Here is a 25,679-nt window from a genome sequence, read left to right as displayed (position 1 = left end):
CCAGCACTTTGGGAGGCCGAGGGGGGTGGATCACCTGAGGTCACGAGTTCCAGACCAGTCTGGCCAACATGATGAGATCCCCTCTCTACTAAAAGTACAAAATTAGCTGGGCATGGTGGTGGGCGCCTGTAATCCCAGCTACTTGGGAGGCTGAGGCAGGAGGATCACTTGAACCTGGGAGGCAGGGGTTGCAGTGAGCCAAAATCCAGCCATTGAACTCCAGCCTGGGCAACAGAGCGAGACTCCGTCTCAAAAAAGAAGTTTTTTATTAAGGGCCATAAATATATCTTCCAACTCACAGGACCACGAAGCTCTCTGCCCTCCTCCGGGTGGCAAACATTTCAGAAATGATTCTGGGAGGGTGGAGTCTGAGTGTCTGAAGAGAGGGGTGGATGGCTCCGAGTCTGTGACTCACCCGTCCTCAGGTTGGCCCTGTCTCGACTGAGGGGCAGGGACCAGGCTGCATGACCCTTGAGGTCCCCTGGCTCCTGGGCAGCCCAGGCCTGCAGATGGAGCTGGAACCAGCCAGAAGTTTCCAGAAGAGCGTCCGCGTACCCGGGAGCTGGCTGGGGACCTCATCGTTCCTGAGAGTCCTGGGTCCAATTCCATTTCCAGGAATCTCCACAGCCCCACCCTGCCCAGCGAGGGAGGTAATTCTCCAAGTTGTCACTTGCCTACGAAGTATGGCAGAGTCAAGCCCAGGAATAAACGACTAGTAATATAATAGTAGCAGTAGTCAACGGCATAAGAAAGAGAGGAAGTCAACCGTGTTGCTTGGCAGTTTATGTACTTGATCACTCATCCTCCTGGTACCCTTGGCTCCATCATAGGTTGTATTATTGATATTTTACAAAGGAGGAAAATGTGGCTCACAGAGATTACTTGCCCCGGTTCATGAAAATACCCTGGGAAGCTTACTAAAAATACAGCTTCCAGGCCGGGCGCGGTGGCTCAAGCCTGTAATCCCAGCACTTTGGGAGGCCGAGACGGGCGGATCACGAGGTCAGGAGATCAAGACCATCCTGGCTAACACGTGAAACCCCGTCTCTACTAAAAAAATACAAAAGTTAGCCGGGAGCGGTGGCGGGCGCCTGTAGTCCCAGCTACTCGGGAGGCTGAGGCAGGAGAATGGCGTGAACCCGGGAGGTGGAGCTTGCAGTGAGCTGAGATCCGGCCACTGCACTCCAGCCTAGGGGACAGAGCGAGACTCCGTCTCAAAAAAAAAAAAAAAAAAAAATACAGCTTCCCCAACCCCACCCCAGACCTGCTAAACTCATAGTTTCTAGGAATCTGGTTGTTTGCTTTTGAGGCAGAGCCTCACTTTTTTACCCAGGCTGGATTGCAGTGGCATGATCACAGCTCACTGCAGCCTCCACTTCCCCTGGCTCAGGTGATCCTCCCACCTCAGCCTCCCAAGTGGCTGGGACTACAAACACACACCACCATGCCTGGCTAACTTTTGTATTTTTTGTAGAGACAGGGTTTCACCCTGTTGACCAGGCTGGCCTCGAACTCCTGGGCTCAAGTGATCCTCTGCCTTGGCCTCCCAAAGTGCTGGGGGGAATCTGTATTTTTCATAAACTTCTTTGGTGATTCCTCTCAAGCAAGTTGAGGGACCAGTGCCGTTACACTATCACTTTCTCTCTCCAAAGCCTCAAATCAACTCCCTAGAGGGACCCCCATTACACCCACTATTGCAACAGAGTTGAGGGTGGGGGGTACTGCATGGCTGTGATGCCTGCAAACCTCTGACCTCCCGAGCTCCCAACTCTAGGAACATACAGGGCTTGCCTGAGTCTCCACCCAGAAAACTGGGCCAGCAGGACTGGAGCTCCTTCAGATTCCCAGACAGCCAGAGCCTCTGTGTCCCTCTCAAGTCTGAGTGTCAACCTGGACAGGGAGGCTGTGGCCTGATGTCACCAATGCTTGCCCCCTGTTGCTGTCCCCACCTGCATTCCAGACCATGGGACAGAAACAATAAGCTGAGGCAGGTATAGCCAGAGAGATGGAGGCAGCCCCCACCTCCCCTGCTGGTGCTGACGCTGACAGAACAACTCTGACCCCAGAGCCTGCTGCTCAGCCCCTTTGGCTACTGGAGCTCATTTTCCCTTCCCACTCTAAGGAAGAAGGGGACAAGCCAAAGATAAGCTTTGGCCAGTCCATATGAGAAGAACAGCAGTTGGAATTAACTGGAATGCAAGAACGACAGAGGGAGCGACGGGAGACTGAAGCAGGTACATTGTCAACACAGGCGGGGAGAAACTCACAGGCTTGGTTGCTGTCAGAGAAACAGCATGGAGGTTCAGAGCAGTCAGCTTGTTCTTAACGGGCGTAAGTCCAGGGAAGGGAATAAAAGAGAAAAGGAGAGGGGAGAAAGAAGAAAGACGAGCCAGGTACTATAGTAGGTATTTTACACATTTAACCTCACCTGAGTCTCCCAAGAGTTCTGCAAGATAGGCAATTGCTATAGTCTGAATGTTGGAGTCCCCCGCAAAATTTGTATGTTGAAACTTCATGTAATAGTAGCTAGAGGTGGGACCTTTGAGAGACCATGAAGACTGCCCTCAATAATGGGATCAAGAGGCCAGCATGGTGATTCACACCAGTAATCCCAGCACTTTGGGAGGCCAAGGTGGGAGGATCCCTTGAGGCCAGGAGTTTGAGACCAGCCTGGGCAATATAGTGAGACCCTGACGCTACAAAAAATGCAAAAATTAGCCTGGTGTGGTGTTGCGTGCCTGTAGTCCCAGCACTCAGGAGGCTGAGGTAGGAGGATCACTTAAGCCCAAGAGGTTGAGGCTGCAGCGAGCCATGATCGCACCACTGCACTCCAGCCTGGGCAACAGATCAAGATCCTGTCTTGGAAAAAAAAACAAAACAAAACAAAGGAATGGGATTAATACCCTTATAAAAGAGGTTGAGGAGAGTGCCCTAGCCCCTTCCACCACACAAGGACTCCACAAGAGGCGCCATCTGTGAGGCAGAGAGCGAGTCCTCACCAGACACTGAATCTGCTAGCACCTTGATCTTGAACTTATTGGTCTCCAGAACCGTATGAAATAAACTTTTATTATTTATAAATGACCCTGTCTAATGTATTTTGTTGTGGCAGCCCAAACAAACTAAGACAGTAACCATTCACTGATTCATTTTTCTTTTTCCTTTTTTTTTTTTTTTTTTGAGACAGAGTCTTGCTCTGTCGCCCAGGCTGGAGTACAGTGGCGCGATCTCAGCTCACTGCAAGCTCCGCCTCCCGGGTTCACGCCATTCTCCTGCCTCAGCCTCCTGAGTAGCTGGGACTACAGGTGCCCGCCACCATGCCCGGCTAATTTTTTGTATTTTTAGTAGAGACAGGGTTTCACCGTGTTAGCCAGGATGGTCTCGATCTCCTGACCTCATGATCCGCCTGCCTCAGCCTCCCAAAGTGCTGGGATTACAGGCATGAACCACCGCGCCCAGCCCACTGATACATTTTAAAACATGTGTGAATTGAGAGCCCAGTTGTATGCCAAGCACTGTCCTCGGGAGTAGGGATACGGTCAGGCAGGCAAGTTCCCTGCTGTCTTGGAACGTGTCCTCCACTTACAGAGAAAGAAACTGAGGCCCAGAAAGAAGGCCAAGGTCCCCCTGTTAGTGAGTTAGAGGTACCAGAGTTTGGGATTTAAACCAAGGCTTGTATAACATCAAGTCATCTAATCTCTCTGCTCAGCCGCATGACCTTAGGGTTGACCATGTTTACAGAGGTCCCAGTGATGACTTCAGTGCTTCACCGGGGTAACGTCAACAAAGAGATACATGGGAACCAGTCCCCAGTAGTCAAAGGCATAAGAAAGAGAAGAAGTCAACCGTGTTGCTTGGCAGTTTATGGCATCACAGCCATGCAGTGCACCCACCCTCAACTCTGTTACAACAGCGGGTATAATGGGGGTCCCTCTAGGGAGCTGATTTGAGGCTACGGAGAGACAAGGTGATGGTGTAACAGCACTGGTCCCGTTAGTCCCCAGTACTGGAGCTGATCTGAGGCCATGGAGAGACAAAGTGATAGTGTAATGGCACTGGTCCCATTAGTACCCCACAGAAGCATGGGCTAGGAGAAAGCCATCAGCATTCCTAGAGCTTTCATTTAGCAAACGTCTGTCGGGGGCCAGACACTGTGCTGAAGGTTTCATGGTTCTTGGTTGAACATTTTCTTTTCTTTTTCCTTTTTCTTTTTCTTTTCTTTTTTTTTTTTTTTTTTTTTTTTTTTTTGAGACAAAGTTTCACTCTTGTCACCCAGGCTGGAGTGCAATGACCCCACCTCAGCTCACTGCAACGTCCGCCTCCAGGGTTCAAGCGATTCTCCTGCCTCAGCCTCCCAAGTAGCTGGGATTACAGGCGCCCACCACCACACCTGGCTAATTGTTGTATTTTTAGTGGAGATGGCTAACACCATGTTGGCCAGGCTGGTCATGAACTCCTGACCTCAGGTGATCTGCCTGCCTTGACCTCCCAAAGTGATGGGATTACAGGTGTAAGCCCGGCTAATTTTTTGTATTTTTAGTAGCGACGGGGTTTCACCATGTTAGCCAGGATGGTCTCGATTTCCTGACCTCATGATCCGCCCGCCTCGGCCTCCCAAAGTGCTGGAATTACAGGCGTGAGCCACCGCACCCGGCCCACTGATGCACCATGCCCAGACTAATTGAACATTTTCAATCAGACAGCAAAGTGGAAATGCTTGTCTTCAACTGTACAGATAATCAAACCACACTGGCTGAGTGCCTTCCCCAAGGTCATCCAGCTAGTAAGTGGTGGGACTGAATTGAAAGCCTAAGCCGGTTGGACTCCAAGATACACCCTGCCTCTCCAATGCACCTTCATTCATCTCTCCAGACTGCCTTGGGAGGATGGGCTAGAGGACCTGTTTAAATGGCTGTCTCCTGCTTAATTGGAAGCTCAAATCCCTCTTCGCTCTTGGTACAGATTCACTCACACTCACCCCTCACAGCAAATGTATGAAGATGAGTCTTGGAAAGCCCTTGTTCGACTGGGTCAATAGAAGATGGGAGAGAAAGGTTCTCCCCCAAAAGCTGCTGTAAGAAAGAGCCACAGCAGAGCTTAGAAAGGGGTTTTCAAATAGGGCAGGGGATTCAGATTTTGCCTGAAGAGCTCACTGGTGCTCTCTCTCTCTGTCTCTCCAGTGAGGAGTCCCCGAGGCACTAGCAAGAGTGACAGGTGTAGTGTTGGTGGCCACCTGAGGTCCCAGGAAGGGGTGAGGGAGGGAAGCTCTGCTCTCTGGCTGGGGGCCGATAGAGCCTTCCCCTCACTGGCTCATTCTCTGAGACCCGACCCAGGTACACCTTCCTGATCACCTCCTGTCATAAGTGCCTGACTTCCCCTGTAGGTTAGGGCCTGGCACAGGGTAGGTGCCAATGATTGTGAGGGGGAAAGAATCGAGATTGAGGGAATGGCAGGGCCAAGGGTGGGAAGAGGTGTGGTGCCGAACACCTGTTAACCTCAGTAGGGAAGGCACCAGGTTTGAGAGGCCAAATAAAGGATCCATAGCCAGCAAACGAAACATGGGGGTTTCAGGAGGCAGAGGTTGCAGTGAGTTGAGATCATGCCACTGCAGCCTGGACAACAAAATGAGACTCTGACTTGAAAGAAACAGAGAAAGAGAAGAGAAGAGAAGAGAAGGAAAGGGAGGAGGGAAGGGAAGGAAGGAAAAGAAGGAAGGAAAAGAAACGTGGGGGTTTATTAGGGACTTGCCTATAGGGGAGAGAGTCCAGTGGTGGTGAACTGGACAGGAGAACCACCTTACATACAGAAATGGTCCGGGGCGGCAGGCTGGACAACATACCAGTGGCAGCCGACTTGCAAAACCTCAGCCCCTTGCAAACAGCATGCAGTTTATAGAGCATTTTCACTTAACACCCTCGCCTAATGACCTCCACCTGGCAATCTTCATTTAACCCAAAACTCAGGGCCTCAATCGCCTGTATGGCCAGTGTTCCATTGGAAGGGATGGGACAGGGGCTCCGATGTTCCTCGTAGGTAAGAAACAGGTTGGCCACTCCCAGATTCCTTAGCTTGGAATGCACATTCAGGTCTTCCACACAGGGTCATTTTTGGGGTGCTCTTCAGTTATCCCTATCCGGTGCGTTTACCCTGTATGAGGGCCCTGCAGTGGCCACTCTGGCAGCCTGAGCAGTTTGGACCCTGAAGCAGTAGGTGGCTCCCCAGCTCCTCCTGCCTGCCCCGACACACACACATGACTGTGGTCAGGGCGGGGGCTGTGTAGTAACTGCTGGACTGGTGGAGGGACCAGGAGCCACACATTGCTGTTTTAGCCAGTGACAACTTCTGAGCACAAAACATTCACTCTTAGGTCATATTCCTTCCACCGTCTTCGTGAAGTCCCGGTGCCCCGTGTCACTGTCTCCATTTTTCAGAAAGCAGTCGGTTCGGGGAAGCTGAGCGCCTTCCCCAGGGCACCCGGTCAGCTGGGGCAGAATTCAGATCAGAACTTCCGACAGCTGGGATCTGCCCTCCATAAGCGACCAGGCCTGAGCCGTTCCCTCCTTTCCACTTTAACAGGGGCTGGGGCTGGGCAGAAAGGACCCAGCTGAGAGGAGGCGCAGTGCGGGGGACGCGGGGGACAGCTCCACCTGTCGCTGCTGCCCAGCAGGCTGGAGACACGGAACGGCCCCTCCCCTTGGCCCCCCGTACCCCATGCCATAGTTCTCATCCATTGTCATCGCACTGTCTCGGCGCTGCTATATTTAAGACGGTGCAGGCTCCGGGATCGCATTCTTCTCCCGGTGCCCGCTGAGCCGAGGGCAAGAAGAGAACAAGGACCCTCTCGGCCTCTGGAATCTTCTCCCCAGAGACTCCTAAGTGGGCACACTGCTCTGTGAGTCACCCCCGGAAATCAGGGCTGGGGAGGGATGCCTCCTGAGAGTCAGCCACTGGGGAGTGATTTCTGTGGGTGTGTGTGCGTGTGCGCGCGGTTGTGTGTTGTGAAAGGAGCCTGGGAAATGTGTGCTGAGGCAGCACCCAAGTGAAAATGGGAGGGGATTCCAGAAACCCCTGCCGCATCCCACTGTTCTGTGTGGCCCTGGGTCTTCTGAGAGCTGAGCGCTCTGTGATGTGAAAGTTGCAAAAAAAAAAAAACGGTGGGGGCTGCCCTGGGAACTGGAGTCTTTCCTGCGATGGAGCAGCGATCAGCGATCCGCGGGAGCCGGCTAAGCTGGCAAGCTCCACGAACTCAGAGCGGAGCTGGCTGAGCCGGGCTTGGCCAGCCCCACAGGCAGGGAAAGAGAGCGAGCCCTCAGATCCCAAATCTTAGAGCTGGAAGGGATTTCATCCAGGGCCTGGCAGGAAACCGAGGCCCAGACGGGAAAGGAGTTGCCTCAGCTCATGACTGGCAAGGGCAGGAATCGGCCTCGCGGAAGCTGGTGGAGCCCCTGGCTAAGAACGCGTCCCGGCCTGTGCCGCCCGCTGAGCGCAGGATGTGTCTCTGCTCCCAGCCACCCCACCCCGCCTCCAACGCAGCTCCCCTGCCGGCAGTTCTCGGAGGGGTCTTGGCTCAACTGCTATGTATTTCTCTTTCCCTCCTGAAGAAGGGGAGAGGCCTCCTCTGCAGATGGAGGCTTGGGAGCAAAGCAGAGGGGAATTGGGAAGGCCACGCAGTGGGACCTCTGACCCAGATTTCTGCACCCCAAGAGAAGGAAAAGGGGGCAGTTTCCCCTTCACGCAGGCACACACAGTGTTCTCGGAAGAGGCACCCTGGTCCTTCGGGAAAGGGCAGGGAGGCCGCAAACTTGTCCCTGCTTAATCCCACGCATCAGTCAGTGCTTTAAAAAGAATTGGTGGCTCATCCGCTAAAGCCAGGGGTCTGGTTGCTGGAGGCCCCGAGGTCAGGGACACGCGCCAGGCCCCTGCCCGCTGTGCTAATCGGGAACAGAGCATCCAGGGGAAGGGAGCCAGTGGCTGGTGCCAGGGAATGTTAACTCTCAGCCACTGGAGCCAGGGCCATCGTGTCCCAGGAAAGCTGGGGCAGAGTAGCGGGTCCTGGCTCCACCTAGGGTGGTACCCAGCAGCTGTCCTCCTGGGCCATGAGGAAGAAAGAGCAGAATGAGCAGAGCTAGTCACTTCTTTGTGTGCAGGGAGAACTTCTTCCATCAGGAGGGGGTGATACGAAGCCAAAGAGGGTGACTGTCCCATTATGTCATTTGAGATGATTAACAGGAGCCCAGGGAGCTTTAGGGGCAGCCCTTGGTCCCAGCTAATGCTGCAGCCATCCATTCTCTTTTCCTGATGCCCACAACTGCAGACACCCAAAAGGAGCAAACTTCTAGGAAGTAGAAGGGGTAAAAGCCCACTAAGACTGACCCTCCGCAGCCCCAGCCCCCGACACCCCCACCACATGCCCCTTCCAGGCCAAGGGCTCTCCAGTAAAACCAGTGGGGTTCACCTTCCATGTCATGGACTTAGAGAAATGCTCACCTGGGTGCTGTGTTCACGTCCAGGCAGAAGACAGCCTATACATGCACACACACAAACACACACACGCACACACACACAAACGCACACACACACACAAACGCACACACGCACACACACACAAACGCACACACACACACTCTGCCACCTCCAGCAGGCCCCCCTAGAGAGGCAGGGGCCGCACAGAGACGACCCCACAGAAGCTGACAGGAGCGGGCCAAGGCAGGCGGTCGTCCCTCTTCTGTTTCCATCCCCACGTCTGGGCAGGAACCCTCCCATGCCAGAAGTCTGCAGACCAGGAGTCCCACCTGGAGGAGGTGTGAAAGCCATTCCAGGGATTCCAGCTTCAGCATCAGAGGGGCCCTCAGAGACCCAGCAGTGACAGAAGCCTGGATCTGAGAAAGAACTTAGTGCAAAAATCCACAGCCAGAAAGCGCACGGGCCTCCCACACCCCTTACTTGCCTCTCCATATCCATGGATCAGCTTCCTGAGCCTCCCCCGGGTCAATGTGATCCAGCCCCACTGGGCGCCATGAGGGGCCTAGATCTGAGCCTCAGGAACGCAAAGGAGATGTGTACATTGCAATCCCCTTATGGAGAGAAAGGCCCTGTGGCCCACCGTGTCCCCAGCCTCGGCCATGGCCTCGCCTTGAGTGGACATATGACATATAGGTCAGAAGGGCTAGGGGTTGGGCTAAGGATTGGCTGCCAGTCATGGCCCTATCACCATGCTGGGTGACCTTGGGCAAGTACTGCCCCTGTTCATCAGTAAAATGGGATAATAATGGTGCTGTCCTCATTTGGGTTATTGCAGGGACTGGGGATAATGCATTTGAAAACTAACATGGGCCTGGCACATAGTAAGTTCTCACTATCGTTACTTTTAATTCACTTACAATCTTGTTGAACAGTCAAGATGCACAGATACAAAATAATTACATAGAGAAGGCATTGTCTGAATCAATGCTAAATTGTGGAGTGCTAGAAAATAAGTACGAAATAAATTAGAAGAGGGAAAATTCTAGGTGGCCTGTAGTTTTTCAGAACGGCTTCTTAGAAAAATAATGCTAATGTCTAACACTTATGTTGTACTTACTAAGCCCCAAGCACTCATCTAACCTTCACAACTACCCTGGGAGGTTGGTAGACCCATTTTACAGATGAGGAAACCAAGTCATGAGTCTTTCCCAAGGTTACACACTTGTAAGCTGGGATGAGGAGCTGGGATCACACCCTGTGGGCTGGATTCAGAGTCTTTGTGCTAACTAGCATGCCCTCAGTTGGGGTTTGAAGCATGACTAGAGTTCAGCAGGCCAGGAGGAGGGGGAAGGGTGTGCAGGGAGAGGAAACCAGCGCAGGCAAAGGCTCAGAGGTAGGACTGAGCATAGCCGGTGCAGGAAGAATTGGGACACCTGCCCATCCTGAGTCAAAGACAGAGCCGTGGACATCACAGTTTCAATCGCTCATTGTCTGGGGAGCTGAGGCCCAGAGAAGGGAAAACCTTGCCCCAGATCATACAGCGAGACAAGGGCTGGGCTGCAGCTGGAAGCAGCTAGAAGCCAGGGCCCCACTCCCTAACGTGGGGCTCTGCTCACTCAGCTGGGCAGCACGTGTGGTAGAGGAGAAGCCAGGCTCAGAGCCTAAAGCCTGCCTCTGCCACCTTGGGCAGGTCCCTCTCCCTCTCAGACCTCAGTTTCCCTGTCTGCCCACTATAGAGAGGACACCCCCACCCACCCCCCATCCTGCCAGCCTCCTAGAGATGTTGGGAAGACTGCATGGGAGGGGACAGGCAGGCACCTGGTGGAATGACCGTGGACCTTGGCCTTGACAGGTTGTTGCTCTCGTAGCCATGACTCTGCCGCACAGCTTGGGAGGTGCGGGGGACCCCCGGCCCCCCCAGACCATGGAGGTCCACAGGCTGGAGCACCGACAGGAGGAGGAGCGGAAGGAGGAGCGGCAGCACAGCCTGCGCATGGGCTCCTCCGTGCGGAGGCACACCTTCCGCAGCAGGTGGGAGCCACGGGGTCCCTGCCCAGCCACTGCCCTGCCTCCGGTCTGAGGAGGGAGGCCCAGCCTAGCCCTCTGGAGGCTCCAACCTGATGGGGGGAGGGACATCCCTGCTTTCTGAGCCCCCTATCTGAGGAAGGAGACACAATTGGCTCTCTGGAGACCCCCATGTGATGGAAGAGGCACAGCCCTGTCCTCTGGAAACCCTGTTTGAGGAGGGAAGCACATTCAGTGTTGGGGGGGATGCAGCCTTGCTTTCTGAGACTGGTATGAGGAGGGAGGCACAGCCCTGCCTTTTGGTGCCCTGAGGCTGAGGTGGGCAAATGCAGCCCTAATCTCAGGGAGCCCCCAGCCAATCCCTCAGGAGCCGTTCACTCCCCTCCTTCTGAGAGCAGCGAGGAAGAGCATGAGTTCAGCGCCGCAGACTACGCCCTGGCAGCAGCCCTGGCTCTGACGGCCTCCTCTGAGCTGTCTTGGTAAGTCAGAGTTGCTTCCCAGGGAGCCCTGGCTGAGAAGGGGCCATCCTGTCCAGTCCCCGGCCTCCCTGCTGGCCTCTCACCCTGAGTATAAAGAACCTGCCCAAAATCCCACATCTAGAATAAGGGTCTAGACAGGATTTTAAGCCCAGTGCTGCCTGCCCACAAAGCCCACACACCACCTTCTGGAAGGGTGCACGTGTCATAGCTGGGGACATCCCCAAGGGAGAGGGTGGGGGCCCACCTCACCGACAGGCTTCCAGGCTTCACGTGGTAGGGAGGGAGTTAGGAATAGGACAGAAGGAGCAAGTAAACCAGGCCCCAGTTTCCCACAAGGCCAGAGACTGAGGAAGCCTCTGAGTGTGCCGGCTTAGAGAAGCAGCGTCCGGCTTGGGGCAGGCCCCTGGGCTAGGAGGGTTGGGTCGTGGTCCTGGCTGACCTGAAGCAGGTTGCTGAGCCTCAGTCCCTGCCCTATAAAATAGGGACACTAAGGCCTGGCCACTTGAGTATTGTGAAAACAAGATGAACAAAGGTTTGCAAAAGAGCCTTGAAAACGATGAAAACAGTCAACTGTTTATTAAGCACCGACTGTAAGCAGGGCCCTTCCAGGCCTTTTTGGAGGCAAGGGAAGATGCAAAGTCATACATGTCCTCCCAAAGTTTAAAGCATCCTGGCACTGCTGGGCATGGGGAATGGAACTGGCCAGGATGCCCCTGGTGCCCCCATCCCTGCCTGAGCCCCAGTGGCCTCTGTCACGGCAGGGAAGCCCAGCTGAGACGCCAGACGTCTGCCGTGGAGCTGGAGGAGCGAGGGCAGAAGCGGGTGGGCTTCGGCAATGACTGGGAGAGGACCGAGATCGCCTTCCTGCGGACCCACCGGCTGCTGCGCCAGAGGCGGAACTGGAAGATGCTGAGGCAACGGGTAAGGGTGTGGGCTGTGGAGCCCCCAGGGCCTGGGACCTGCAACGCACCACTTGCTGCCATCCTCACCCCCTTCCCAAGAGTCAGGACGTCCTAGGCAGAGTCCAGGCTTTGGGTTTGCATCTGATGCCTGTACACTCACGCAGTGTGAGCCTAGGCAAGTGCAACCCTGTTCCTGAGCCTCAGTGCTCTCATCTGTAAAACAGAGCTGGGTACAGTGGCTCATGCCTGTAATCCCAGCACTTTGGGAGGCCAAGGTGGGTGGATCACCTGAGGTCAGAAGTTCGAGACTAGCCTGGCCAACATGGTGAAACCCTGTCTCTACTAAAAATATGAAAATTAGCCGGGCCTGTAATCCCAGCTACTTGGGAGACTGAGGCAGGAGAATCGCTTGAACCCGAGAGGCAGAGGTTGCAGTGAGCCAAGATCACACCGCTGCACTCCAGCCTGGGCTACAGAGTGAGACTCCATCTCAAAATTAAAAAAATAAATAAAGTAAAATAGACATCATTGTAACAATTATCAGTGCTGAGGTGGGATTTAAATGAGACTGGGTTTGGAAAGTGACTTTCCTGCTGCCTAGAACACAGAAGGCCCTCAGGAAACGCTAGCCCTGATGAGTATCAGGATTTGAGCCACTCTCCACATCTCTTCCCCAGCTCCCACTTACACAGGCTCTCTCAGTGTCGTGTCTTTCACCCCCACACCCCCACAGCGGGCAGGGGATTTTGCTATCATCCCCATTTTACAGATAAGGACACTGAGGACCTGCCTATGGTACCACAGCTAGTTAATACCTTGACCCCAGGCCAGCTGGCTCCGAAGCCTATGCCCTGCCCACAGTGCCACCCTGCTCTGCTAGTGCAGGGGACCGGGAACTCCAGCCCATGTGGGTCTAACTACAGAGTCTGGGTGTCAGTGGGGAGGTAATGGCGAAGATGGCAGAGAGGTGGTCCCTGGCTCACAGCGTCATACACCTCCTTCCACCTCCAGACAGAGGAGAAGGTCCAGGAGGCCAAGGAGCTGAGAGAGCTGTGCTCTGGCCGCGGGCCCTGGTTCTGGATCCCTCTTCGCTCCCATGCTGTCTGGGAGCACACCACGGTTCTGCTGACCTGCACTGTCCAGGCCTCGCCACCACCCCAGGTCACCTGGTAAGCCGCTGGGGCAGGAGGGGGTTCTGGGCCTCTGGGGTCACGAGTGAGTTCCTCACATCCAATACTTCTGCCAGGACTTCTTGTTGTGGACCCGTGAACCCTGAGCTCTGTCCACCCACCAAATAGAGCAGCTGCTGAGGAACCAGACCTGGGTTGTTTTTTAGAGGCGGGGTCTCGCTCAGGCTGGAGTGCAGTGGAGTGATCATAGCTCACTGCAGTGTTGACTCCTGGGCTCAAGAGATCCTCCCACCTCAGCCTCCCAAGTAGCTGGGACCACAAGCACAAGCCACCACGCCCAGCTTAGGCCTGGGTTATTCTTAGCTGCGCCCCAGCCAGCCTGGGGCTGGAAGACTGGGCCCCTGGGGAGCCAGCCCTCATAAAAATATAATTCTGGTCTCATGAGAAGGCAGGTGCTGCAAGCTGGGTGTCTCCAGGGTTGAGGATGATGGTGAGAGGCGGGACAGGGGCCAAGGGGCAGGGAGAAGATGGGGAGGGCAGGGCCTACAGAGAAGGAGCACAGGCCTCAGGGGCAGGGGGGAGCTTTGTGTTCCCACCCTCGCTTTCTCTCTCTCTACTCAGTGTGAGGTCTCAGCCATGCCTCTTAAACTCCCTGGTCCTGCCTCCATTTCCTATTTTGAAGAATGGATTGAAGGCCTCCTGTCCAGCTTGTGTGTGATGAGAATTTAATACAATAGCATGGAAACCTCAGAACTTGAAAAGGGCTGGGAAAACAGGAAATGCCATTCCTGGGAGGGTAGAACACCAGAGGCTAGGTCTCATTTGGGGAGGGGCAGAGCAGGGGCAGGGGTCTCCTGCACAGGCACAGATCGGGGTGGGCATGGCTGCGGCCCACATCTCAGTCTCACCACAGAAGAAGACACGTCATTCACATGGCTTAGCTACTCTTTCCTGAGTGCCCCCTGTATCTAAGGCCCATTGCCCAGTACCCTGGGGGATGAGGAAGTGGTTTCAACAAATATTTACTGAGAGTGTCATCTGTCCCAGGACCTGACTGAGGCACTGGGGCACAGAAATAACCAAACAAGCCCAGGCCCACTTCCAGCACTTTGGGAAGCCAAGGAGGGAGGATCACTTGAACCTAAGAGTTTGAGAACATCCTGGGCAGCTGGGAGACCCCATCTCTACAAAAAATTTAAAAATTAGCTGGGCGTGTGGCCTGCACTTGTAGTCCCAGCTACTTGGGAAGCTGAGGTCAAGGCTGCCGTGTACCATGATTGCACCACTGCACTCCATCCTGGATGACAGAGTAAGATCCTGTCTCACAGAAAAAAATAAAAAAGCAGCCAGGCACGGTGGCTCACACCTGTACTCCCGGCACTTTGGGAGTCCGAGGCAGGTGGATCACCTGAAGTCAGGAATTCGAGACCATCCTTGCCAACATGGTGAAACCCTGTCTCTACTAAAAATACAAAAATTAGCTGAGCGTGGTGGCGGGTGCCTGTAATCCCAACTACTTGGGAGGCTGAGACAGGAGAATCACTTGAACCCGGGAGGCAGAGGATGCAGTGAGCTGAGATTGCACCACTACACTCCAGCCTGGCGACAGAACGAGACTCTGTCTCAAAAAAGAAAAGAAAGGAAATAACCAGACACAATCTCACCTTCAAGGAACTAACTCTTAGCCCAGAAAAGAAACATCAACATGCAAAGAAGTATATTCGTGGGTGATATTTGAGATCAAAGAGTCTGGGTGAAAAGGAAGAAGGGGCTACCTCAGCCCATAGAATCCTGGAAGGCTTCTCAGAAGAGGCTGTATATCAGCCAGATCTTGACAGGGAACAGCCGATGGTCTAGCAGGAGAGAGAATAGAGGCACAAATAATGGAAAACACAAAGGAAAACAGCAGCCTCTTATACGTGAATCCACATTACAATGACCTAGAACTTCACTCTCATTTGAGCATCAGTGCCATTCATGAGATAGGAACTATTACACCCATTTCACAGGTAAGGATATCAAGGCTCAGAGAGGTAGTGTGACTTATCTAAGGTCACACAGCCAATGTGAGCTAGGATTCAAATTCAGGTCTCCTGCCTCTAAGCCCATAACTCTTTCAACTGGCCTAGAGAGTAGGAGAGTGATTATTACTGCTATGGGATAATTAAGGAATCAGAGAGACCAGGGGGTTGAGGAGGCATTATTTAATTATTTAGTTAATCCAACCCAGTCGGATTAACATCCAAAGGACTGAGCCCCGAACAAAGAGTCCGGTGACCTTTTAAACATTTTGTGGGTTGGGGGCAGGGGAGATCTGTGCAGGGGGAAGCATATTACAGAAGCGAGAAACAAAGACAGGTATTCAATTAAGACATGCATTACATCATTTCTTACTTTTCAAGGAAAAACGTGTTTTACGACTTGAGTGTATCTGTCTAGTGGCCTTGCAGCTGCACAGCTAGAGAAACAGGGTCTTCACAATGCTTGGGAAAGGAGGAGATAAGGCTCACTAGCCACAGAAAAACACGCAGTTAATTTTTAAAGGATTCCAGCTCTTCCTCTTCCTCAGGGGGAATTGGGTTTTCTTACATACAGCTGAGTTTTTGCTTACACATTCTTTAAGTTTTCTTTTAATTCCTGTTCCATTACAAGTGTTACTTTCCTTAAAGCACATATAATGCTTCAGAAGTCAGAGAAATAGAAATCACTCAGGCCAGGAGCCATCAAGAAAGGCATCTTGAGGGAGCTGGCCCCAGGGCTGGTCATTGCCAGCTGGAATTTATTCCAAAAAGTATGCCAAGTACCCTGCTGGGCTCTGGGATGCTGTGGGGACCGGGTGGTCCCTGCAGGCAAGTTACTGGTTCCACTAGGAGGACTGCTCCCAGCGTTGGCCGGGCCAAGTGGAGGTTAGCATCTCAGCTGTCCTGGCCCCACAGCCAAGCTCTGCTCAGTCCTGGCACTGAGGCCCACATCGAAGGCATTTGGAAACCTCTTGGGATTTGTTTCTACCCCTGCCAACGAGGTTGCCACAACAGGGAGCTGAGCATTCCTGACAACTGGCAGAAGCCAAGCTCAGGTCCACCTCCAGCCCAGGCAACTCAGGTGGCCCCTGGTACTCCTGGCTTGATGGATCTGGTTTTCCATCATCAGTCACATCAGGCAGGGCCACATGTTGCCCCAGGACTGACCTCCAGAGGTTCTGTCCAGCCTCAGGGCTGGAGGAATATTCCAGCTCACCTGGCGTATTAGACAAGTCTATTCATTCAATGATTATCATTATTATTATTATTTAGAGATAAGGTCTCACTCTGTTGCCAGGCTGGAGTGCAGTGGTTCAATCACAGCTCACTGCACCTCAACTTCCTGGGCTCAAGCGATGCTCCCACCCCAGCCTCCCAAGTAGCTGGGACCACAGGCATGTGCCACCACACCTGGCTAACTTTTTAATTTTTTGTAGAGACAGAGTCTCACTATGTTGCCCAGGCTGGTCTCGAACTCCTGGTCTCAAGTATTCCTCCCATCTCAGTCTCCCAAAGCTCTGGGAATACAGGCATGAGCCACTATGCCTGGTCTTATTTTCTTTTTTTAAAGCATTTTTTTTTTTTTTAAGATGGAGTCTCATTCTGTTGCTCAGCCTGGAGTGCAGTGGCACCATCTCAGCTCACTGCAGCCTCCACCTCCCGGGTTCAAGCGATTCTCCTGCCTCAGCCTCCCAAGTAGCTGGGATGACAGGCACCTGCCGCCATGCCCAGCTAAATTTTTTGTGTGTATTTTTAGTAGAGATGGGATTTCACCATTTTGGCCAGGCTAGTCTGGAACTCCTGACTTCAAGTGATCCCCCCACCTCAGCCTCCCTAAAGCAGTCTTAAAAAGTAAAATCGAACACCAAAATATGTGAGGCCAAAAAAAAGATGTAGATAAATAACAGAAATCTCACTCCTTTTGAGGTCCTTGCAGAGCCAGACCCTGGGCAGGCCCCTCACTTCCCCTGTCCCAGTCAAGCTTGTTTTGTCACTGGCTGCCACTTCAGGTGGTCCTCTGCTTGTACCTTCAAGGGCCTGATGGCACAGGCAGAGACTGAGGCCCAGAGAGAGGGAGGGGTGAGTGTTGAGGTCTCCGGCTGTCTCGGCCATGCCAGAGCTGCAGCAGCTGCTTTTTCCAGGAAAAGAAAAGCTGGCCAGGCTGAGGTGTCTGGAATCTTCCTGACAGGTGCGTGGTAGGGGGCCTAACCCTGGCCCCCAGGCCTGGAGAGCTGGGGAGATTGAGCACCCAGATTAGACATCACCCTCTCTGCGGGAGGTTTAGCCAGGGTCCTTTCAGGAGGGGGCCAGACTGGGGGCTGCGTGGTGGGGCATGGGTGTGGCTGTGTTTGGTTGCCCTGGAGACAAACAGAGCATGAATGAGGCCAGGTCCAGGGAAGGAAGTGGACTGAGGCCGGGGTGCCCTCTCTCTGGGAGGCCTCCTCTTCAACCTCAACCACCCACCCAGGGCAGAGAGAAGAATTCATCCTGTGAGACTCCATTCCATGGCCTCAGGGACACAGAGGCCCAGAGAGGGGTACAGAGTTGCCCAAGGTCACACAGCAAGCTGTGTCAAAACCCAGGTCTCCTAAGTGTCACTCATCCTCACTCCTCAGCTCCTACTGCTTAGGCCTCCAGGACCCCAGGCCACCCCAATGTCCTGTCCACACAGCAGAGGGAACAAGACCCAAGTTCACAGAAAATAAGGGCAACATCCAGGGCAGGGTGATCTGCTTTACTACCCTTGGGAATCAGCAGAGGACATTAAGAAAAACAATTTTTTTTTTTTGGGACAGGGTCTTGCTCTATCACCCAGGCTGGAGTGCAGTGGTGCAATCGTGGTTCACTGCAACCTCTAACTCCTGGCCTCAAGCAGTCCTCCTGCCTCAGCCTCCTGAGTAGCTAGGACAACAGGCACACCCCACCACAACCAGCTAATTATTTTAAAGAATATTTTGTAAAGATGAGGTCTTGCTATTTGCCCAGGGTGGTCTTGAACTCCTGGCCTCAAGCAATCATCCAGCCTTGGCCTCCCAAAGTGTTGGGATTACAGGCATGAGCTACCGCATCTGGCCTCACCAGAGGATTTTCAAAATACGGATCTGAGGGTCTCACCCCCAGAAATTCTGATTTCATTGATTTGGGATGCAGCCTGGACCTGGAGTTTTGTTTTGTTTTTAATGGCTTACATAAGCTAGAAGCTTGTTTTCTTCCATCTAAATGCCTGGATGCAGATTCCCCAGGGACTGAGCTCCGGATCACTCCTGGAGGGTCAACCCTGAGCTTCAGGGTGTGAGACAGCCACCAGCACCTCCCTGTTCCTGCCAAGGACAAAGGGAACGATGACGTGAAAGGGGGCAAAGGGTGTCATCGGGGCAGCCACATGACTCTTGTCCCCGCTTGCTGTTGACAATACTAAGTCATACGACCACACCTAGCAGAAAGAGAGGCAAGGAGATATGTCATATATTGGGTGACCCATGAGTAAATTCTATTTCCCCCTGAGAATGGATATTGGACAACAATTAGCAGTTTCTGATGCAAATTCCCACAGCCTTATGTTCAAAAACTGGGCATGGAGATTTTTGAAAGCTCCTCCAGCTATTGTAATGAGAACCAAAAAGAACAGCCATCCTCAGGGGTTGGGAAGAGAGGCAGGGCTCTGGGGTTCCTTCCCTGGCAAGCCCCTTCAGAGGGAAGGGAAAAGCTGGGGCCTGGTCCTAGGGTACCCCTGGGGATGGCTGGGTAGGGGGAGGGGCAGCTGCCCCTAATTACAGGCTCCTTCTTCTCTGCCCCCAGAAGGGAAACAAACCCTTAAGGACCTGTGGTATGTGGGCACAGGGGAAAGCCTTTATATGCTCATCCCATTTAATTATCACAGCAGCCCTGTGAGGGCCAGTGCGTTCATACCCCCATTTCACAGGTCAGGACAACTGAGGCTCAGAGTGGCGTAAGTGCTGCTCCAATCGCACCAGCAAGTAAGCAACACAAAACTGCAACTGAAGGCCAGGCATGGTGGTTCACGCCTATAATCCCAGCACTTTGGGAGGCTGAGGCGGGTGGATCACCTGAGGTCAGGAGTTCGAGACCAGCCTGGCCAACATGGGGAAACCCGTCTCTACTAAAAATACTAAAATTAACTGGGTGTGGTGGGGGCACCTGTAATCCCAGCTACTCGGGAGGCTGAGGCAGGGAGAATTGCTTGAATCTGGGAGGCGGAGGTTGCAGTGAGCTAAGATCGCACCACTGCCCTCCAGCCTGGGCGACAGAGCAAGACTCCATCTCAAAAAACAAAACAAAACGAAACAAAAACCTGCAGCTGGAATCCCCGTCCGAGAGACTCCAGACCCCTCCCACTTGGAACACACTGCCTGCCACAGACCGCTGTGTCTCCACAGGTACAAAAATGACACAAGGATTGATCCCCGCCTCTTTCCTGCCGGAAAATACCGAATCACCAACAACTATGGGCTGCTGTCCCTGGAGATTAGGAGGTGAGACTGGGGACCTGGAGAGACCCATGACCCCGGGCCCTGCCACCGCCGAGGCCAGAGCAGGATCCCAAACCCTTCCTCAGAGCCGCGGCCCAGGTTCACCTTCTTCAGAAGTCTCTGGGGTGCTGGTGAAAATACCGATTCCTGGGACAGGACAGACCCTCCCCTTACCCCCAGAGATTCAGACTAAGCAGGTCTGGAACGGAGCCCAGGAATTGATATTTAACACACACCCACTATGTGATTTCGATGCCTTGAGATACACGGTGAGAAATTTGGACTCAGAGGCTGGCCGCGTGGACTGGACGCTGAACTGGGCATGCTGGGAAGGCTCCTTGTGGGGGAAAGAAAATACCATAATACACGCACATATGCACCTGTGCACACACATATGCACACATACACATACACAGTGCACACACACGTGCACACATGCACGTACACAGTGCTCACACATGTGCTTGTATACACAGACGTACACATGTGAGGGGAAGCAATTACATGGGAGAGAGTTCGGCCTTTCAGCAGATGGTGAGTCCTAAGCATGGTTTTGAGAGAAGAGGCAGGGCGCATGCGGGGAGGCCACATAGGAATATAAGGCGTGGTGGCTTATTAAATGAGATGATATGTGTCACTCATCATTCATATCAGCTGCCACACGCTGAGTTCCTCCCAGGTGCCAAGCCCTGTGCTAGGTGCTTTTCACATACAATCCATAATCCCTGCCACCATGCTTGAGGGAGCACCCCATGTCACAGGCGACAAAAGAGGCCCAGAAAATTAAGGGTCTTGTACAGCTGCTATGCGGCAGGGCCTGGTGTGAGCCATTTCTCTCTATCTGGGCTGTTTCCCAAACACCAAACCCTCCAGTTCAACCGACCCAGACCTCAGAGACACAAAGATAAGCAGAACAGTCATCTTACCCTCCAGAAGTGGGGAGACATAATTATCTGACCATAAAAGGGAGGCACCCCATGGACTGCAGAGTCAGGGAAGGTGTGCAGGCCCAGGAGACCTCCAGGGACAGGCAGAAGCAAGAGGGATTCCTGCGCTGAGTGACCGGCGCAAAAAGGAGGCATCAAGGGGCCTCTGCTTGCTAATGGGGCCAGAGGTGCCACATCCTACCACCTCCCCTCTGTCACCAGGGTGCCCCTAGGATGGAGCTGGCCCAGGCTTCCACTGGGAACATGACAGGGTTGGCCTGGTTGGTGGTGAGACCCATATCTGAGACTGGGAACACCTGGGTGTCTGGCCTAGTTCTACCCAGATTGCAGTCTGCCTTGACCAAGTTTGTCTGCTGCTCTCTGAGAAGGAAGGAGCCTCCCGCTCCAGGATTCTTGTTTGAAGCTGAGTTGAATTCCATTTGCTCTTTGGCTCTGGGAAAGTCACTTAACCTCTCTGATCCTCCAGAGTCAGCAATAACTGCAATGTGGCATATCATATTTTCAAAGCACTTTATCCTGAGATGGTTTAGGTGGTGTCATGTCCCCAGTTTTTCAGAGGACACCGAAGCATGGAAAGGTGCAGTGGCCAACCTAAAAACACAGCTTTTCAGAGATTGTGACCAAAGTCTCTTCCTGGCACCATGAGGCTTTCCTTAGTTCCAGCCTTTCCCACCCACATATGGGGACTTGTGTTTCCCCTGGAGCCCAGCAGTCTTGGGAGGAACTTCTCCTTCTCTCCTTTTCAGATGCACCATTGAGGACTCAGCCACTTACACTGTGCGAGTGAAGAATGCCTATGGCCAGGCCTCCTCCTTCGCCAAAGTCCTCGTCCGCAGTAAGTCCTCCCATCCCCAACAGGCAGTCCGGGCCACAGCAAACCCTAGCTGAGCAGACAAGGACATGGGTCTGCGTGAGACCTGAGGAAAGGCCGTTGGCACAAGGCTGTTCAGCCTGGCATTGGGTGACCAGGGCAGCCCTGGAGACTCCCGCTTCCCTGGAGGCCTTCGTAGCGGGTGATAGTCTCCTCCATCAGCCTGGCATGGGCTGATGGTGGAAGGCGAGTGAGGCAGGATCACCTGTCCCTGTGGGTTGGTGTCAAGAGCAACTGGGAGAGGGGAAGGGAACTGACCTCTCCTGAGTCTTCACTGTGTGCCAGACACCCTCGATGGTACCTGACTTCATCCTGAGCCAGATAGTGGCAGGGCTGGGACTTGAACTCAGCTCTCTCTGCAGAGTCATCACTGGCATGGTGGGCACCTTTGTGTGAACTGAGTGGATGAATTAGCAAAAGAGGCCCCTTTTCTGCAGGCAGGTGCAGCTCCCACTCCAGGGCACATGGCTTGGCAAATGGAAAACAGACTGAATTTTAGCCCCCACGTTGCTCTCTCAGGGGATGTCTTTGCGCAGAGCACAACCTACACAGCTGTTCAAGGCGAACCCACCTGCCCGCCATGCCAAAGAGCATGCTTGGCCCACCAGATTGCGCTTAGGTCGGGATCCATCTCAGGGCCTCTGGGAGGGTGGTCTGGCCCTGCCATCCCTACTGAGGGGTCCTCGGGGCAAAGGCCAAACCCCAGCAACTCCCCACCTGACCCTCACTGCCCCATGTGGGTTCTGGTGCACATTTTCCAGTTGGGCTTGGGCCCCTCCTGGAGGTCACCCCCTGGGCATCTGAAATCACAGCATAAAGCAGGGAGACACTCAGGAGTCAGCCAGACCCAAGTTCACATCATGGCTCTGCCGCCAGCTGGCCGTGTAAACCTGGGAAGCCACCTCACTTCTCTGAGCCTCTATTTCTTCATCTGTGAAAGGAAGAATCCTACAATCCTGCCACCTCTCTCAGATGCCCGTGTTGATTAAATGAGGTGATAAGCCTTGGCATGTGGTACCCACTCCCATGACCAGGGCAGGGCACTGCCCACGGGGTCACACATTTGGGCCCAGAAGAATGCCGTGCCCTGAGTTCCAGGACCCCCGGGAGAGAGAAGCCCACAGATGCACACACATGCACACTCACACACACTCACACACATGCACTCATACACGCGCACTCATACACACGCTCCTAAGGCAGCTGTCTTGGGCGGTAGACAGGTGGATCCCAGCCCACCCTCCCTGCCTCTCATCAGACCTTGTTAAACTGTCCTGCACAGCCCTCTCCACCCACTGTCCTGTTCCCTAAATAGCTCTTCGGAGGCAGATCCTGCTGCCAGGCCAAGCTCTTGTGCAGAAATTTGAGCTGTCCCCACAGGCCATGCCCAGAGTCAAGCCCAAGGTCAGGGACTGGGGCTCTGCCTCCCTCTGCCCACCCATCCTTCCCACCACTCCTTCCAGATCCCTGTCCCTCTCTCCATCAAGGCTGGCAGCTCCAGGGTCCACCAGGCTTGCTCTTGGCCCCAGACTCCAGCCAACCCCCTGCTCCTCCTACTCTACTCACCGCCACTACCACCCTCTTCTCTGCTCTCATCTCCATAGCAACTTGGGTGATTTTAGTGGCCTGGGGGGCAGCAGCCCTGAGTTCCAATCCTAACTCTTCCACTGACCTGTGTGATCTCGGGCAGCCTCCTGCCCTTCTCTGGACCTTGCTCAGGAAGGGCCTTTCCAGGGACCAGTGTCATGTCATAGCTTCAGGCTGCTGGGGTGTTGTCTGAACAGCTGTGCCTCAGTTTTCTCATCTGTTTGACGGGATAATAATAGTACCCACTGACAGGGCTGTTGTGAAGATTAAATGAGTCAATGTGTTTAATTGGCTTGTTTAATCCTCACAGCATGGGGCAAGCACCGTGTGAGTGAGAGCTGCTGTTACTATTCTCTGGTGGTCTGTGGCAACATTACCTTGGATTTCACCCTTCAGCCCCTGGACTCTCTCAGTGCTGCCCCTGCCCCACCACTCTCCCTGATCCCACCAGAAATGCCCGCGTCTCTGCGTCTCTGACTGGGCTTGACCGCTGTGAAGACAATGCGTGATCCTGGGGGCAAGTTTGGGGAGACAAAGGAAACCAGTATGTGTTGAGAACCTGCCATGTGTCAGGCTATGGCTGGGGGCTTGGTTCATGTGAACCCGCTCATTCCTTGCCCCAGGTAGGAATTACTGTCCCATTTTACTGCTGAAGAAACTGAGGCACAGAGAGGTGAAAGAACTTTCCCAAAGCCACAAGGGGGAGCCACCAACAGACCAGGACTCGAACTCATATCGAAAGCCTATGTCCCCAAAATAGCATAGGAATGTGGGGTCTGAACCTTCTCCAACTCCATTTGCCTTTGGTTTTCAGCTTACCTGGGGAAGGATGCTGGCTTCGATTCAGAGATCTTCAAAAGTAAGTCGGCTGGGGGAGCATGGGACCTGGGATTCTTTGTTCAGTCTTTGCTCCCCAAACCCACTATGGTACCTGTTTAGAATATAGCCATCCGCTGCCCATAAAAGGATGTCCACCGGGGTTTGTCTATGAGCTGGTAACACTTGCACCTGACTTCTAAGGGCCGCAGGGTACCCCAGAGCTGTCCCCGGCTGCTGAACTGTCCTCTGACTAAAACTGGGTTTGAAAGGCAAAGCCAGAAAAACCAGTAGACTTGGCCTTCAGATGTTTGCTCTTTGGCTTCTCTGGCCCCTACCTAGATAAGTCTCTTCCCATCCTACCCCAAGGCCAGGTCCCCTTCTCCCAGTCAAGACCCAGAAGAGAGGGGATGCCCCAGAAAAGTCCTCACTCCTAAGTCCCAGGCCGGGCTGGCTGCCTCAAAAACTTCTGCCCCAAATTTCATTCCCACCCCAGGATCGATGTTTGGCCCCAGCGTGGAATTCACCTCGGTGCTGAAGCCAGTCTTTGCTCGTGAGAAGGAACCCTTCTCCTTGTCATGCTTGTTTTCGGAAGATGTGTTAGATGCTGAGAGCATCCAGTGGTTCCGAGACGGTGAGGACCCCCAGTCCTGGCCCCCAGTCTCCAGAGCTAGCACCTCCAAAGCTCAACTCAGAGCCAGAGAGGACCCCTAGCGGAGAGACTCTCTCCAACCAGTACCAACTGAGCTGAAGAGGCAGAGGAGAGCAGGAGTACAGCCAGGTGTGGTCAGACCATGCCACCCCACAAATGGCCACCAAGCATCTGTGGGGTGCCAGGCCCTGGGCTGGGACTGGGGCAGAGGGTAGGGGCAGATGTGCATGAGTCCAGGGGCTGTGTCCACCTGGGAGGAGGGAGGAGGGAGGAAGCCATCAGCACAATTGTAGCCACCAGCACTGACCAAGCACCTGCTCAGCCATTTGCATTCGTCGTTACCTCCCTAAGAGTGAGTGAGGGAGGCCAGGCGTGGTGGCTCACACCTGTAATCCTAGTACTCTGGGAGGCTGAGGCGGGTGGATCACCTGAAGTCAAGAGTTCAGGCCTGGCTAACATGGTGAAACGCCGTCTCTACTAAAAATACAAAAAATTAGCCAGGGGCAGTGGTGGGTGCCTGTAATCCTAGCTACTCGGGAGGCTGAGGCAGGAGAATCGCTTGAACCTGGGAGGCAGAGGTTGCAGTGAGCCAAGATGGCATCACTGCATTCTAGCCTGGGGGACAAGAGCGAAACTCTGTCTCAAAAAAAAAAAAAAAAAAAGTGAGTGAGGGCTCTTAAAGCAATGGGAACAGAGCCCCAAGGTCAGGAGGCAGGAGGGCACCACAAGCGCTCGGGGCAGGCTGCGACAGTTGCATCGGGCTTTTCAGAGTCAGGGTTGTGGTGCAGATAAACAGTTGCTGACCCGTGGGCTGGGAGGCCTCTGGGGACGTCTCAGGCAAGGCCTGGAGAAGCCTGGTCAGGGCCAAGGCAGGAAGATGTGGACCTCCTACCCCATCCATGACCAGGCCTATAGCCTAATGACCCAGAGTAGAGTGCCCCTCTGGCACCCCCAGCTCTGAGCCCAGGGAGGCTGTACCTGCTGGGGCAGTAGGGAGTAGGGAAGACATCAGGATCCCTGACAGCTGCAATAACAAGGCTGAGATGTTTTCCCAAACTTGTAGATCTTCCGGAATGGAGGTGCTGACTGGAGGGCAGAGTCTTCCCATGGGGTAAAGAGAAGAGCTGGCCCCACAGTGTGGCCTCAGGGCAGGGCCCGCCCCTGAGCCCTGGACTCCGCTTCTGAGTCCCCATCCACCTCCTAAGCTCCCATCCCATGAACGCTCACTCCCCTCCCTGACCCCTAACCCCTCAACAAGTCCTCCACCCGCCTCACCGAGGCCCCAGCTCTCTCAAT

General features: G+C 53.9%; 1 protein-coding gene across 2 annotated transcripts in view; it reads left to right on the top strand.

Moving 5' to 3' along the window:
- The first annotated feature begins 6,641 nt into the window (after window positions 1-6,641).
- The window catches only part of MYOM3 (myomesin 3), a 59,626-nt gene continuing 40,588 nt past the window's right edge, over window positions 6,642-25,679 (top strand). Inside the window, exons 1-9 of one of the 2 annotated variants that reach the window (XM_050790055.1) lie at window positions 6,642-6,892; window positions 10,332-10,494; window positions 10,887-10,967; window positions 11,729-11,888; window positions 12,881-13,038; window positions 19,418-19,513; window positions 21,204-21,292; window positions 23,730-23,774; window positions 24,228-24,365. In XM_050790055.1, the coding sequence (XP_050646012.1) occupies window positions 10,334-10,494; window positions 10,887-10,967; window positions 11,729-11,888; window positions 12,881-13,038; window positions 19,418-19,513; window positions 21,204-21,292; window positions 23,730-23,774; window positions 24,228-24,365 (928 nt within the window). In that variant the 5' untranslated portion in view covers window positions 6,642-6,892; window positions 10,332-10,333. Of the gene's footprint in view, window positions 6,893-10,315; window positions 10,495-10,886; window positions 10,968-11,728; window positions 11,889-12,880; window positions 13,039-19,417; window positions 19,514-21,203; window positions 21,293-23,729; window positions 23,775-24,227; window positions 24,366-25,679 lie in introns of both variants that reach the window. The other variant, XM_050790044.1, reaches the window with a different exon arrangement.

Source organism: Macaca thibetana, chromosome 1, assembly GCF_024542745.1.
Source record: "Macaca thibetana thibetana isolate TM-01 chromosome 1, ASM2454274v1, whole genome shotgun sequence".
Taxonomy (NCBI): Eukaryota; Metazoa; Chordata; class Mammalia; order Primates; family Cercopithecidae; genus Macaca; species Macaca thibetana.
This window is presented reverse-complemented; position numbering and strand designations above follow the sequence as displayed.